General features: G+C 40.2%; 1 protein-coding gene across 25 annotated transcripts in view; it reads left to right on the plus strand.

Moving 5' to 3' along the window:
* The first annotated feature begins 1576 nt into the window (after positions 1-1576).
* Positions 1577-15596, plus strand: part of nrxn3a (neurexin 3a) — a 317098-nt gene continuing 303078 nt past the window's right edge. For 13 of the 25 annotated variants that reach the window (XM_035418869.1, XM_035418976.1, XM_035418896.1 and 10 more), the window contains exons 1-3: positions 1613-1839; positions 8046-9222; positions 15506-15523. In XM_035418869.1, coding sequence (XP_035274760.1) covers positions 8526-9222; positions 15506-15523 — 715 coding nt within the window. In that variant the 5' untranslated portion in view covers positions 1613-1839; positions 8046-8525. Of the gene's footprint in view, positions 1840-3777; positions 3884-8045; positions 9223-15505; positions 15524-15596 lie in introns of those variants that run through there. The other 12 variants (XR_004765382.1, XR_004765386.1, XM_035418995.1 and 9 more) reach the window with 3 other exon arrangements.

Consider the following 15596-nt stretch of genomic DNA (forward strand, 5'->3'; position numbering starts at 1 on the left):
TTTGGGGAAGGCCCTTTTCCTGTTTTGGCATGACAATGCCCCTGGGCACACAGTGAGGTCCAGATAGAAATGGTTTGTCGAGATCGGTGTGGAAAAACTTGACTGGCCTGCTCAGAGCCCTGACCTCAACCCCATCCAACACCTTTGGAATGATTTGGAAAGCTAACTGCTAACCAGGCCTTATTGCCCAATCAGTGCCCGACCTCACTACTACTCTTCTGGCTGAATGGAAGCAAATCCCTGCAGCAATGCTCTAACATTAAGTATAAAGCCTTCCAAGAAGAACAGTTGTTACACTATGGCAGCAAAGGGTGGACCAACTCCATATTAATGCCCATAATTTTGGATGAGATGTTGGATATCACATGTTCACATACTTTTGGCCATGTAGTGTATGTTAAATGCAGTAAAAAGAAATGGGACTGGCCCTTTAGTTTTTGGGGACTTGCATATTGGCAGTGCTATATGTTATGTTTCAGGCATTTTTAAAAACAAATGTGCCTCTCTATTCAAGTGCTCTCTCTATCCCATCCCTCAGAAAGCCATTTCTATTCTGATGTTAAGCATGAACTGAAAGACAAACAGTTCAAGGGCTAGACAACCAGCTGTGCTAATGTCTTCTGTACAATTAATTTAAGTTACCCTCTGGGATTATGGTATTTCCCAGGAAATAGGTATACGTTTACTTTTAATTGCACATGAATTGGTGTTATTGTTGAATTATCCATTATGCAGTCTTGGATAGGTTTTGTATAGCTTGCTTACAGTTCTACCAGGAGCTCACATTCAGTCAATAATCTGTTGGATTTGCGATGCATCATTTGGGTAATGGATCAATGACATGCTTAACATGTATTGATTGTAATATCATGTTTGTGGGTGGTGTAATATGTTTGTGGGTGCAGTCATGTGCTCAAATTAGTCTTATTAGTTATTTTAAATATACACATAAATATAGAGACGTGCAGACATCCATGAATGTCCATGTGCATTTAACTACGTCAAATTTTAGCTGAGACACACATTCAGCACCACGGAGAGCGCATATCCCTTTCTCCCTGTTTGGTACCACGTAATTGTTTTGCAAATATAGTTATGTTTCCCTGCTTAACAAGTTACGTTTACCGTTCAGATGTATATTTCTTACAGTAAAATCCTTCTGTATTTTGAATTTACATGGAAACGCTCCGTTGGTCTGCAGTGGAGATGGGTTCCTTGACAAAAGTTATTTCACTTTGAGTTGCAGCAGCTGGAAGCGACTTTTCTAAATGACTATATTGGACTTTAAATATATCTTTGAAATATGATTTGTAATGAGCGCTTTGATAATGAAATTATAGCTGGTAGAGTACCGGTGCGCTACGGGAATGGGCTACAATGGTGCGACGATTGACTGTAACAGGACGCTGGTTTATTAGAACAGATATTCCCCAATATTATCCTAAATATTTTATAGTATTCATCAGCAAATGGTAATAATACTAATGTGCTGCGTCGTGATGGCTGTCTAGGAAGATTGTCCCGACTGGTTTGACATCTAGCCACCCGAGTACAGGCTACGCCTTTAAATTGTGCGCTTCGTTTTAAGTAGAGGGCGGACCCGTGCGGCTTGTGTGTGAAAATCTCGTGATTGCCCATCAGCACTGAGCGAACGGGGCTCTGTGATGTGCTGTTCAAGACAGAAGGACTGTGCTTCGCTCTACAGCCTGCTACGCTGGTAAAAACCTTCGCATCATCGCAGCATCATTTTCAACAGCGGTTTAAAACCTGGACCTAAAACCTTTTTGCCATAGGAATTTAACTCGGATTAATATGCTGGATATCCTTGCAATAATTAAGGTCAGTCTTATTTTAAAACTAGATTAATAGCGATGAGTGAAGTTCCTACCGAACTCTTGTTTTATTCAAACTTTTTTTTAAAGAATTATAAGAATATTTTGAGTACTTTGTGCGCTACAAATGAATGGGTTTAGCTCGGAATGCTTTTTGTTTACTTGGAAATCCATGGAACGCTGTTTGCAGTCAACTCTTAGACCATTCAAAACGGAGTATTTCTATAATCCGTATCTGGGTAGTTGGTCCAACACAATATCGAATTGCGTATTTTAAAAAAATACACACTAGCACGCTATAGACTCGTGTTTCACTGATGACCATTATCAATATCCGCGCGAGTGGGCTCCGCGAATACTATAGGCTACGGCGACTTTCGGATTTTAAGTGGTGCATTTCTTCAATGCCTTGTGATTCTCTTTCTGAGATCCGCGTTCATTAAGGCTAGAATGATTCGAATGCCTAAAACCAACAGGACGAATAGAATAGGGTAAATACCAATAGGGTAGCCTAAATAAATAATTTATCCTGTGGTTGTTTGGTACTTGCACACGCCTGAAAATTTTCTAAAAAAACTATCGTAAATGTCACTTTTCGACCGGCAAGATGGTAGAATCGTATTGTCCCACGTAGTTAAACGGAATGCTTACAACACGGCGCTCTCGTGGCCCCATATAAAAAAATAATCGGGCTAAATTATACACGGGAGCTGCCCCCACCTCTCCAGACTGCAAGAACGCAGGGGGCAATGTAAAACTGCACGAATCATGAGTTAACATCCCACATTCGCATGTCCGTATGCCACATCTCACACAGCTGGATGCTATTGAAGGATAACAGGATTTAAAATAAAAATAACATAATATCCCATAGCCTATGGGATGGGCACTTCGCTCAATTCTGGCAAGGTCCCAAAGAATTTAATCAGGGGGCTTGACCTTTTTGCTAGCCCTGGACTCCACGCTTTAGACACCATTTTACGCTCCATTCGTTAGAACAAGCCTTCGTTCCCTCTTATAGTAATTTTTGAAATGCATCCATCTATCCAGAACGGCTGGACCAGCTGGCTTGATCTGTAAAACTATTGTTTTAAACACTTCACAAAGGTTGTCGGATACTCGACAAACTATATGGTCGTAATATCTTCCAAGGTGTATTATTTGATGCTAGCCTATGTAAAATAAAACACACATGTATTTTGCTTATTGTTACTAACATCCTCGTGTGCTTCAATTGATTCATAAATACCCTAAATTGAGGTTAAATTACTTCTAAATCAGTCTTCGTGGTGCCCCACAACGTTGAAATATTGTAACATAGATTAGACAAACGAAGAATATATAATTATAAGTGATAACACAATTTGCCTGATTTCATGTAAAAAATTAACGTCGTTTTAGGTGAGAGGAAATCCTCTCCCTGCGGAATATTATTTTGTCCTATAGAGCGCTGCAGGAGGTAGGAGTTTATCACGAGCTCGAGAGCCAGGTTGACGTGTAGGCTGGCATCAATCCTTACAATATAACCCATTGCATTATTTATGATAATTGTGTATTAACGGATTACCTGAAAATAAATCCTTTAGTAACCGGGGGTATTTTGCACTAAATAAATTAAAAAATAAATATATTTACAGTATATATATATTACTCCACAGAATCCCACAGATTTATATTTAGGCTACCGCATGTTTACAAATTGTCCTGGCATTTCAGAATGTCACTTGCCTTTGGTAAAACTTTTCTGCACTTGAACAATCCTTGAATTAGGCTATTTCTAAATTTAGATGAGCAACAAAGATTTGGCATACAAGTAAAACTGTTCTATTTTGGCGGGAAATATTAAAGAAGGAATAAAATAGTTTTGAGTTCTGAAATGATATTTTTAACTTCAATTTACACTACAGATTTCGTCTGTCTTTACCAGCTGTGCTGGATGTGGCTGCAGAAGCTACCAGAAGCCAGATTACATTTTATTGTTGCGCATTTCTGTCGACGGTTTATTGAGTATGACGGACGCTTTCACCTTGGTCTCTGATGTTGTTCCTAAGGTGACATTTTTCTATCTTGTTCTATTCCATTTTACAAGAAAAAACGAAAACGAATAAGCTTTATTTTCAAGGTAAAACGTATATATAATTTGAATGCATGACCTCTGTGAATATTTCGTGAAATAACCTTTTAATTTAGATTTTTTGGGCCTAAGCATACAGCCCGTTATTGCTTATATTTCACTGTAAATGTTCATGTTGTTGTAGGTTATATTTTGGAATATGCTTAATGTGTATAAATAATATAAATACATTGCAATAATAATAATAATATAAATACACACCGTAAACATCAGATTATTTAAAATAGAAATGTTGAGCATATAAAAACACAATGACAAATACACCAATTCTGATGCAGGCTTCGGCTATAACAAGAGAAATGCAGAAAGAAAATGAACCGCTTCATGAATTTATTTAAGAATTTGAATGATTTAATCTATGCTGTACAAATTTGATGTGATGTATTTTCTTTGCTGTGTAATTATAAGGTGTGGCGGACCTATTCAAGCGTCATTTCAGCGATTCTTCGTTGCGGCAGGAATTCTGGAAAATGCTTGAAGCTTTTAAATGTATTTTTTTATTATTTGAAATGGTATCATTTGTCAAGAAGCTTCGTGTACTTAAAAATATAGACTACTTATGTTTCACGCCATTTTAAGTCTGAAGTAAAACAAGGCCTTTATGTTTTACTATAATTGCAGGACAGATTCTAAGCCATTTTGAAACGTGTTTCCTCTGCCCTTAATTGAAAAACACTAAGACTACATTGATAATTTTTATTATTTGTTTAATTTTGCTGGTGTTGATTGCGCATTGGAGAATTAAATAGAGATTGGTAACATAACCAGAAACGAACGGTAAGTCTAAAAACGAATGTCGTAATGCCCAAAATGACGAACCTATATAATAGAAAATGTCGTCAATGAATATTTGTATTAATCTCTGTATTTATTTAGAAAATACTGAAGAAGGTAGCCTTCACTATAGCTTTAGTATTGAGTGTATTTGTTATATTTTGTTGCTTGTAGACGGAATTATTATTTGCGATTTTCGTTCCGAAGAGCCATTGAGGAATATTTGTGCAATCATATGAAAACAGAGTTAATCACACACTATACACACCCAGCACAAAACCAAAGACAACAGAAACGCAGAGAATATGCTTTTTATCAGAGTTGAAAGGCCTCAGTGTCTCTACAGATAACGGCATGCAAATGAGAATTATATTGTGGTATCTTGAATAGACAGTCCCAGAGCCCTGTCTTATTTTAATTACCTTTTAAAATTGTGATTAACTATTATTTATATACCTTTATTTTTGTCAGCGTCCGCATTTACTAAGCAATTTGCTGAACACTGTGTTTCATGTTTGACTTTCCCATCCTGATTATTTGACGGGAAATGTACAGAAATGTTATATGGATATGCTATATGAATATATACGAATATTTACATTTTATTTATTATCATTAATAAAATAATGGTAATAATTAAGATTTAAAATATAGTTGTAGTAATTGTTGTGATATAATGGTATAGTTAAAAAAGAAATAAAGATTTGGTGTGGACATTTTGTGTGGACACAAGCAGATGATGTCAGTGAATTCCAAACATCTGCTAAACAAATAATTAAAAAAAGATAATGAAGAAAACGCAAAGCGTCCAGCGCTGCCACAAGCCTGGTGTGTTCTGCGGTGCCCTGGCCTCGTGCGCTGCCTGGCTGTGCTCATGATCTCCGAGGGAGATGTTGAGTAGGTCAAGCTGAACACGCACTTCCGCTACAATACGGCTGACCCTCACTGGTTAGGTAAGGACTAGTGGGGTGGTGATGTCACAAAATGCGTCTGGTTTCGTGACAATATGTCGTATTGAAAATGCGGAGGATTTTAGCCCCCGCTAAAAATGATAGTTTTAATAAATTTCACCACCCTCCATGGCCTGAACGTGACGCGGTTCCTTTGATGCTGTTTTATACTGCTGATGTTATGTGGTCATTTCAGTTGAGTGTTTTGCTGCAGCATTTTCAGCGTATTGGAGGTGTGCGATGCACCTGCAGTAAAAAAAAAAAATACTCTTTGTTGTGCATCCAATAAATTGCCCGGACAGTTGGGTGCAGTTTTCATTAATATGTGTCTCAGGTTTCATGGTCTCCGTTTTCCGGTCTGTCTCCTCTCCTTATTGTTTTAAAGAGAGCCCAAATGCACAATCATTCCAGCGATGATGTGTGTCTCTTCAGCCAGGCACATCCTGCACATATCAATGAGCACCGGGCCCTGTGTAGTTTAACCTTTTCACCTCCCTGCTTTTTTTCTAAGATGTGGCCCCTGTTATAACAGGGGTGGGGGTATATGGGGGTGGGGGGGGGGGGGGGGGGGGGGGGGGGGGGGGGTTTGGGGACAGCGGTTTGTAGAGCAAAGCAAATGCAGGGATGTCAAGGAGACGCAGGTGATGCCAACACGGGTATCGTTTAACCAGAACTCAATAGCCTCCTGCTTGTGCTAAATTAACTATTCAGGGCAGGTGGCTACGGAGGCTCACGTTGTGTTCTGCCTCATTGGAGCTAGCCTGATTGGTGGTGCTATTGTCTCCCATAAAGTACCACCCAGGCCGCTGCCTAGGAAGCAGGGAATATTATATGCATATTAAGTTGCACTTTTTAGTTGGTCCTGAAATATGAGAGTCTCTATTGTAGGGAACCCATTGCCTACACAGAGGGTAACCTAGGCTGGTTTGACTTGTATTGAATGGTGGGCTTAAGCAAGCCTCATTGTAAAAAGCCTATATTCAATTTGAAGTGTCAACAGAGATATTTGTTTCCCACACAAACATGGATTCATTAATATAATGTGCTCATTTTAAAAAGGTTGATTTTTCAAACCTTTAGAACACCAGATATGGTACTTATATTGATTTTCAGCACCCTGTTCCTGATTATTAAATATTAGCTTTGCCTCTAGGAGATCATACCAATGGAGGAAAAGTGGTATGGGCTATATTTATCATGAGACTATTTTGTATAATGCACCAATGAAATTGAGAAGCAAATATTTGAATGTTGTTCAACATTGAAACCATGCCATATGCAATTCACTGACATGCCTTTTACTACAGTGTACAAGCTGTACATACGGCAGTTTTTACAGTGTATACATTATAACAAGCTGCACTATGCATGTAACCGCAGAATAAATATACTGCTACAACAAAAATGTCTGACAAATAATATTAATACCAATGTGACCCTGGTTTTTACCATTACTGTAGCATGTGTGTATGTATCACATTCAGTTTTTTCTGATTTGGACCGTGTCAGGCATGCTTTCTCAGAAAGGTAATGACTGCAGTGGAAGTCACGATTATTCCGACACCTGACTTGATGTTTTGAAACGATCTCTTATCCATACGTAGATTTCCATCTCATGATCTTAATGAGCCGTGATGTTGAAATGCAAATTTGCCAGACGTGACGTTGTCAGCGCTGCTGTGTCAAGGACTGACGGTACTTGGAGAGAACACATTTGTGAGCTAATATGTTGCGAAGGGTTACAGTTACACTGGAGGCATGCGAGTGGGCAGGCTTGCGGCTGACTGTTTTAAAGTTCTCTCTGAGTTGTGTAACCAGTGGAAAGCCTTTAATTTTGCCATCATCAGATAAAGACGGGCACCGTGCTATTGATTGATAGCTGGGACTGCCATGAGAGTAATGTGGGTAATTTACACAGGAGATGACCGATAACACAAAAGAACCTTTTGAGAAAATAGCTGGAAAACTTTTAATTAGATTTTCATACAAGCTGCTTTAACTGTTTCACTACAGGCATAGGTCAAACACTCATTTCAATTCTGTATTTACCAAACATATTCATCTGCCACACTGTATAAAATATGCATATATTCATAGATGTTAATCTTGCTCTATCAGTTTCTATGCAGAATTGTTTTTCAGGGTGAGCATCAGTAACAATATTTTATATTAATATAAAGTATATTAATATAATATAAAGCATTGTATTAATGTTTATTTTAAATGAATTAAAATGTAATATTTATTTTTTAAATAATATATATATATATATATATATATATATTAGAAATTGTTTGTTTGAAAAGCAAAATGGAGACTTGCCTTTGCAATTATGTTTATTTCTACCTTTGGCAGTGACAGGACCGAAGGACTCAGAGATGCTCCTGTGGATCAAATGAAGCCAACATGAAGAAGGTCTCATTAGCTCTGAAAGCCAGAAGAGCCACAGCAGCGGGACCCCGCCCGGAAAGCCTCCACAGCGTCGGCCGCACAGTCTGAGCACAGAGACCGTCGTCCGCTCCGTGGACACAGGGCCCCGTCTTCTCCTCCCCTCCTCCCTCTCTGCCACTCCTGTCTGAACCGTTCCCCGTGGCTTCACTGCAGAACAGCCACCCGAGCGTCCCTCCGTCCGAATGGCCTCAGGACCGTCGCCTGGTTTTTCACCACCCGTCCATTCCAGCTAAAGCGGATTTCGTTTTCGTCGCTAAAGTATCTGTTTATCGGAGAGCTCTTTGCGGGATGTACATGGAATATACCACCCTCTGAACCAAAGTAAATTCAATGGTCTCTTGCTGTTAAGGATTATAGTGCACCCCCTTATTTCCACAGTTTACAATGAATCTCCTCTCGTGTTCCATCAAGGTGAAATTGCTGCTCAGTACTTTGTTAGGCCTGTGTTTGGGCCTGGAGTTTTCGGGGGCTCCGGGACAGTGGGCTCGCTATCTCCGCTGGGATGCCAGCACCAGGAGCGACCTGAGCTTTCGGTTCAAGACGGACGTGTCCACCGCCCTGCTCCTGTACTTCGACGACGGGGGCTACTGCGACTTCCTGCAGCTGATGGTGGTGGAGGGCCGGCTCCAGCTGCAGTTCAGCATCGACTGCGCCGAGACCACCGTCGTCTCCGACAAGATGGTCAACGACAGCAGCTGGCACTTGGCCACCCTCAGCAGGTTAAACCTGAGGACTGTCCTGAGGCTGGACAGCGAGACCAAAGCCGACGAGGTCAGGCCACAGCGGCAGTACATGAAGATCATCAGCGACCTGTTCCTGGGGGGCGTCCCCCAAGACATCCGCACGTCGGCGCTGACGCTGCCCATGGTGAAGGACCAGCCGCCGTTTAAGGGAGTTATCACGGATCTGAAATACGGGAACAAGGAGCCCACGCTCCTCAGCAGCCAGCAGGTGCGGCTGGACATGGAGGGCCTGTGCACGCAGAACCCCTGTGAGAACGGAGGGAGCTGCTCGGTGGTGGATGGGGAGCCGCAGTGCGATTGCTCCAAAACGGAATACGTGGGCCGATTCTGCAGCGAAGGTAACCTGCTGCGTTCGCGGTCTGTTTTGAGCGTTGATTTATGAGTGCACATGATTACTTCAGTGCCTTGACCTGGTGGCCTAATCTGCTACCTGGCCATTGTCTCATCTCCTATTGGCCAGTTACATTGACCCAGGATGCTTACTGTATATGCGCTTAGTGTTACTAAAGCCCTTTGGCTGTTGTTCACGGTGGCACTTTTTTATTTAGTGTGCTTTAGTATTAGGGTGTAGTGCTATTCTTTCTCACGTTTGATGATTGTATGGAGTCTTTCAACACTGATTTAAACGAGGCTGAATCTTCACTAAGGCCTGTGTTAGTAAGTTCAATGCGCTGGCGGAATGGAATTTGGAGTGTCAGCATTTTGTACCCAGAATTCATCAACCTTCGCTTTCATTAAGGCACAACCATACTGGCAATTTTCTCCTGGCTAACAATGGTCAGTCAGCTAAGAATTGAGATACATAAATGATTTTTTTCTCTTCAGAATACAAATAAGCTCAATTTTTATTGATAATTGAGCAGAGGCTTCTCTTTGATGTTCAGTTATACGCTATTGTGGAGTTTTTTCTCCCAGGGATGCTCAGTGCAATTTACTTTCAATTCATGTCATAGGACTACACTTTTTTATAGCCCTGTCTACCTTTTATCAGCGCTTTTGTATTTGCTACTGTAAATTGCTGAAAGTTTCTGAAAACTAATATTAGTCAACAGTTCCTATGATTCAACTACTTGCTTCCTTACTTTCTTTACTTCCTCAAATTACAGTAGTTCACTTCCGTTGAACATAAACAGTTCATAAGCTGTTGGCACCCTTTTACCATGTTTACATGATTGACATTTTTTCAGGAATTGTTTTCAAAAAAGAAGGTACTGACTAATGTTAGGCAGCACAGTGGTCTGGTGAGTAACGCTGTCATCTGAAAGCAAGGAGGTACCAAGTTTTAAATCCTGACCTATGGCCTATTTGTGTGGAGTTTGCATGTTCTCCCCATGTCCATGTGGGGTACTCCGGTTTCCTCCCACAGTCCGAAAACATTCCAATTAGATTAATTGGAGAATCTACATTGTCCGTGGGCTATGAATACGAGTGAATGGCGTGTGGACCCTGCTATGGATATGTGATCTGTCCAGGGTGTGTTCCTGCCTTTCGCCCAATGTATGTTGGATGGCCTCCAGCCCCACTACAACCCTGAGTAAGTGGTTTAGAAAATGGAAGGGATGGATGGAGGTGCTAATATATAGTACGTAGCATGTTACAATTGTTTCCTCTCGATATCTCCTTTCTGACCAATGATCTGACGATACTACAAATGTTCATGTGACCCTGCCTGGTTCCCTGCAGAGAGGTAATATGCTGGGCAGTTGCTGCCCGAACTTGGCAAATGCACGGGTACAGCTGGCTGAGAGGTGGTTTCAGGACATCCTGCATAAAATACTTCCCTTTACAAAATAGGCCCAATGCTCACTATTTTTCCTCTTTAAAAGTCTGAATAGTAGGCAAGGTAAAGAAAATCTACCTGTGATGCAAACACATAATACATTAATTTTAATTCCTGAATTTTATTTGAATAAGGTTAAGACTTTTAAATTTAGTCGATTTTGAAATGATCACTGATTATGAAAGACCAATGCATTACTGCATTGATTCACGTATAATGTACAATAAAAACCACCACCAAAACAAATGCACTCACACATTTTATACAAAATGCATAGTGATAAATGTATCCTTTCCATTTTGTTCTACTGTTATCGACCTTGGTGCCGACCAAATGAGCAGTAGATGTTATTAGATTAATATCAGGATATATATTGCAGCAATCTACTTGACATGCAAATTTGCTAATTAGATAGATATGTATCTATATTTCCTGTTCATTGAAATTTCATTTACTGTTCCTGTTCATTGACACTTTGTGTAAAATTGGAAAGGTAAGAATTTCACATCTAGCATTCTTTATAGTACAGACTCATAACATCATTGTGCTAACCATCTAAATATGAATTAGTTAGCTCTTAGTAAGTTCCTTGCAATTTTTCCATTCATGTATTTAAATATTCAGTGTGTTGGTGGATTGATATATTTGTCTCAGGCCTTGTTTTAAATTTGTGTTACAAAATTAACATTGTTTGGTTGTTTGCTAAACCCAGTCACATTACAGCTCGAGGTTTTTCTTTTTAAATGTATTTAGATCCTGCCAGTCATACAGAATTCTAAAGGTATATGTTGGTGTGAACAAAGATAGTTTTGAATCTTGTCTTCTTTTGGTGCTATATTTAACCAATGTTTTGTTCGTACCCTGTTTTATATTGAGATGCAGTATCCTTGGTTGACTGACAAATATTAATATTTCTAACAGGAAAATTGGAAAGTTTGATATACTTCTACTAAATTATGCTTTTTAAAATTTGATTTATCTCATTTGTGTGCAGGGACTGAACATAGCACATCAGCTATGAGGATACTGTATCTTGAATATGAATAATACACATATCATATGTACACAAGAGGGGTATCTGGAACTGTTTCTTCGTGAAACTGGAACGTTGAATTTCCATGATTGAACGGCGAGCCCTTTGATTGGCTGTGTGACAGCGTGACTAAGATGCGGATGTGCGGAGACCCAGCCTCCCAGGTTATTTTCATTGCCGACACCTTCTTGTACAGTGCTGCCAGCTTCGGTGGAAATATAAAATGGCTGAGTGTGATGCAAATATAAAAGGAGTGTTGCACGCGCATTTATGGTCCGTGTGGCCATTTTGTGTAGTGTTGCAAACTCCGGATGTATCTCAGGCGGGGCCCGCCGGTGTGTAGAGATGGCGGTTTATTGTGGCGGCTGTATCTTAGCGAAACAGCGCTTTCCTGAAGATGGTATCCCCGCGCAGAGGCTGGACATCAGCAGAAGGCTCTGTCGTTTGAAGAAGCGGCGGCCACAGATTTATGGGGCGCGGGGTGGACAGGCATTTCCACTTGATTTATTACAGTTGGGGCTTTTTTGTCTTGTTTGCTTGGCTCAGTCCTGCAGTCTACTGATAGGGGACTTAAGCAGAGTGTAAAAGCATCTTTGATGGGCTCGAGCAGTGAACATCGGTTCTGACGATCATAAAAGAAAAGAATAACCTTGTTTACAGGGCCGCGCACAATTTATGTGGATGGCTGAGATACCCGTTCCGTAAACTCTCCAACAGGCACTGTAAATGTAAAATGCCCACCCCTATGTCGAAATAAATAAATAAATAAATAACACATCTCTAATTGTGAATTAACAGTGACTCTTGTGCGCGGATTTTCACCCCGAGATAGGAGGTCATTTATCTACGAAAGACAATCCTTTTCTGACTGTTGTTTACTAGTCTGTCAAAACACTGGATGTAAAGGAAATTCTGAAAGAAGGAGCAGTCGTTCTCCAGCTGTTTTAAGACCACGTTAATTTCCCTGCAGTAATTGATGTGGCTGATTGTCGCTAATGCTACATAAATGAGGAAAGATAATGAGGACAGTAATAAGGGCAGAAATGGCTAATTTGCCTATGCAACTCTGAAACAAACAAGAAATTCAGACTGCCTCAGCACCTCTTCTAATTCGGAACTATTTCCCTTGACGATTCTATATTTACTGTATGAATTTGTATTCTGTAATGAAGATGACACAATATTTTTCTCCGAGGGACGTCAGTGGTTCTGATTCAGGACACCGAGTTTGTGCCAATAAAGAGAAGGGGAAAAAATAACGTTTGTTATTAAATGCATTTCATTTATAAATATTGTCAGGGCTAAACACACCTGCCGAAATGTCTAGACGGACAGAATCCTGAAATGGCAGAAAAATCAACCGGACGTTAGCGCATTTCAGCTCAGACAGATGGCTGAAATGGCCCTAGAAATATTTGCCTCGGTTGCAGCGTATGTTCAGCGCGCGTAATTATTGCGCTAGCCACACTTAACATCGCCCGCTAAACTGCATAATCTGAGGGCAGATTAAAATAATAAACATTTGGCAACAAAACTAATGTTCAATCTGTCATCCCATATGGATATATCATGTTATATTCATGAAGAACTTGGGGGCTTATAATGAAGTCTGCTAAGAGCGATCTTTTAGTCTCTTAAATTCGTTTAGTTGTAACGATTTGATATTGAGAATAAAGCAGGAAATTGCAGATTAGACTCATTCAGACTACTGTTGCAGACATAAATTATTTATGATGTAGCCCAAGTCCTTTAGACTGTTGTAATTAATATTAAACATTGATCTGTTTCCTGATTTGGCTGTATGGTCATTGAAGTCTATTTTGTTGTCTTAAAGTGTACTGAGACAAGAAATATTATTTAAAAAAAAAAGCATAATAGCAAGTGATATAAAGCATTTAGAAGTAAACAGAACAAATCTCGAAATAGTGCATAAAAGCAAGGCTATTGAAATCACGATAAAACATAAAAATGACAAATTCCTAATAAAGCACAGGTAAACATTTCTGTTAGTATTATTATTTCTATTTCTGCTCCAACTAAGAGCTAAAACTAATGCAAATTATTATTCATAATAATAATAATAATAATAATAATAATAATGATAAGAACTCCACTTACATAGAATCACTGGCTTTATGTAGACTGCATGCTCAGTGTTGTGCACCCATTTTCCTTCATATACCAAAATAGCAGACAATTTGCATGCAAGTTTACACTAGTTTGGCAGAGTTCTTCAAGGAAGAGCTTTGGGTGCTTGAGTAAAATAATTATATTTCTTTACACAGCGCCGTATATTTATTTATCAGGTGCCCCTAGTACAACATGCAAAACACTATCTTACATAATTTATATTCGCAGCTGGATATTTACCCAATAATTTCTGCTCCTTGGTCAAGGCAGCAGCATGTTTGAGATTATAACATGCAACCCTCTGGTTACAGAGCTAGACCTTTAACCACTTAAATTTGACAGTAAGGCACAGATGGAAGGTTAAAAGAGCACCCTTTACAGGGGGTAGAAATTCTCCATGCTGCGTATTTGAGTGTCCTCTCTACAAGGCCCATTTCCTATTTGAATCAAGAATTTTTGCTTTTATTTTGAAGTCCTCCGCTTCATCATGGCAGGGCTCTTGACCCTGGAACACCGAAGGGCACCTGTGAAAATTCCCTAGATGTTTCACGAGTGACAGGGGCAATCTCTATCAGTAAGAGTCAGCACAGAGCAGGGTTCGCTGTAGGGGTCTCTTCCATCGATGTGTTGTGAAGCCACAAGGATCTTCAAATAAAAATTGTTTAACTGCACACACGCTAAAACTCGTAAACCAAATGAACAACCACGATGAACAGCATGTTCGGAACTTAAGCACTGCAAACCGAATTGGACCGAGACCAAATTAATATCTACTACATCTTTGATTACCAAATGCTAAAAGCATTTAATGGTGTTGGACTTAATTAAGCGCTTATCAGTTCCTGCAGGTAATTGCTGCTTGTGCTAAAGTTGATTAAGTAACTTTGTTGACAACTGTTGCAAAAATGGCAGAACTTATTCTGACCTTTTCATTTCAGAAATGTATTTCAATTGTAAAGCCCTCACGACAAACATCTGAAGTGCCCCTGTTCATTTTTTCCTAATGCGCACAGGTCCCTCTGGTTTAAGTGAACCCTGTAATAGAACCTCTTTTGGGGGACGCCACGTCTAAAACTGGGGGTGTCTGGCTTTGCCCGGGTATTTAAGTGCCGTTGTCCAGCTATTTCTTTTTTTGGCCGCATCACACTCCTTGTTGGAGCCAGCCATGTTCATTAATGAAACCATGAGAATGCTGCCAGCGGCGGTTTGTTAAATATGCCAGAACTGACTGCACAGGTCCGTGTCTGCAATGAAAATAACTGACGTGGCGAGGCCCGGGTTGAGTTCCGCTACACCCAGGCCTCACAGCGGCATAAATTCATTACCTCCTGAAAAAGGGGGGAGCTGGCTGTTCCTGCTTGAATTTATGTCTTGCCCACATTCGAGGGGAGGTCTGGAGCAGGAAATAAACAGAATATTTCCTCACAATCTTCTCAGGTGTTTTCTCGATGTGTTGAGAGAGAGGGTGTGTGTATCTGGGTCCCTGGAGAGGATGGGACAGATGAGGAGGAATTTTGTTCCTGAGTTTTATAGACATGCACAGTCCAATAGCTTCCGCTTGCATGGTTCTGAGTGTGTTAAATTTTGCATGTTCCATGACATGCAAAAGAGAACGGAGTGTTTTTAATGCTGGAAATCTTCCCCTCTTTTATTTCTCCTTCTGCCATCGCTACGTCAGAGGTCAGCCGTGTTCCAGGTGAGTGTCGGGTCAGCAATTCACAGTGTGCTCAAAATGGGCAAGGCTCACGCCTAATGAAGCTATTCATTAG

Source organism: Anguilla anguilla, chromosome 1 (assembly GCF_013347855.1).
Source record: "Anguilla anguilla isolate fAngAng1 chromosome 1, fAngAng1.pri, whole genome shotgun sequence".
Taxonomy (NCBI): Eukaryota; Metazoa; Chordata; class Actinopteri; order Anguilliformes; family Anguillidae; genus Anguilla; species Anguilla anguilla.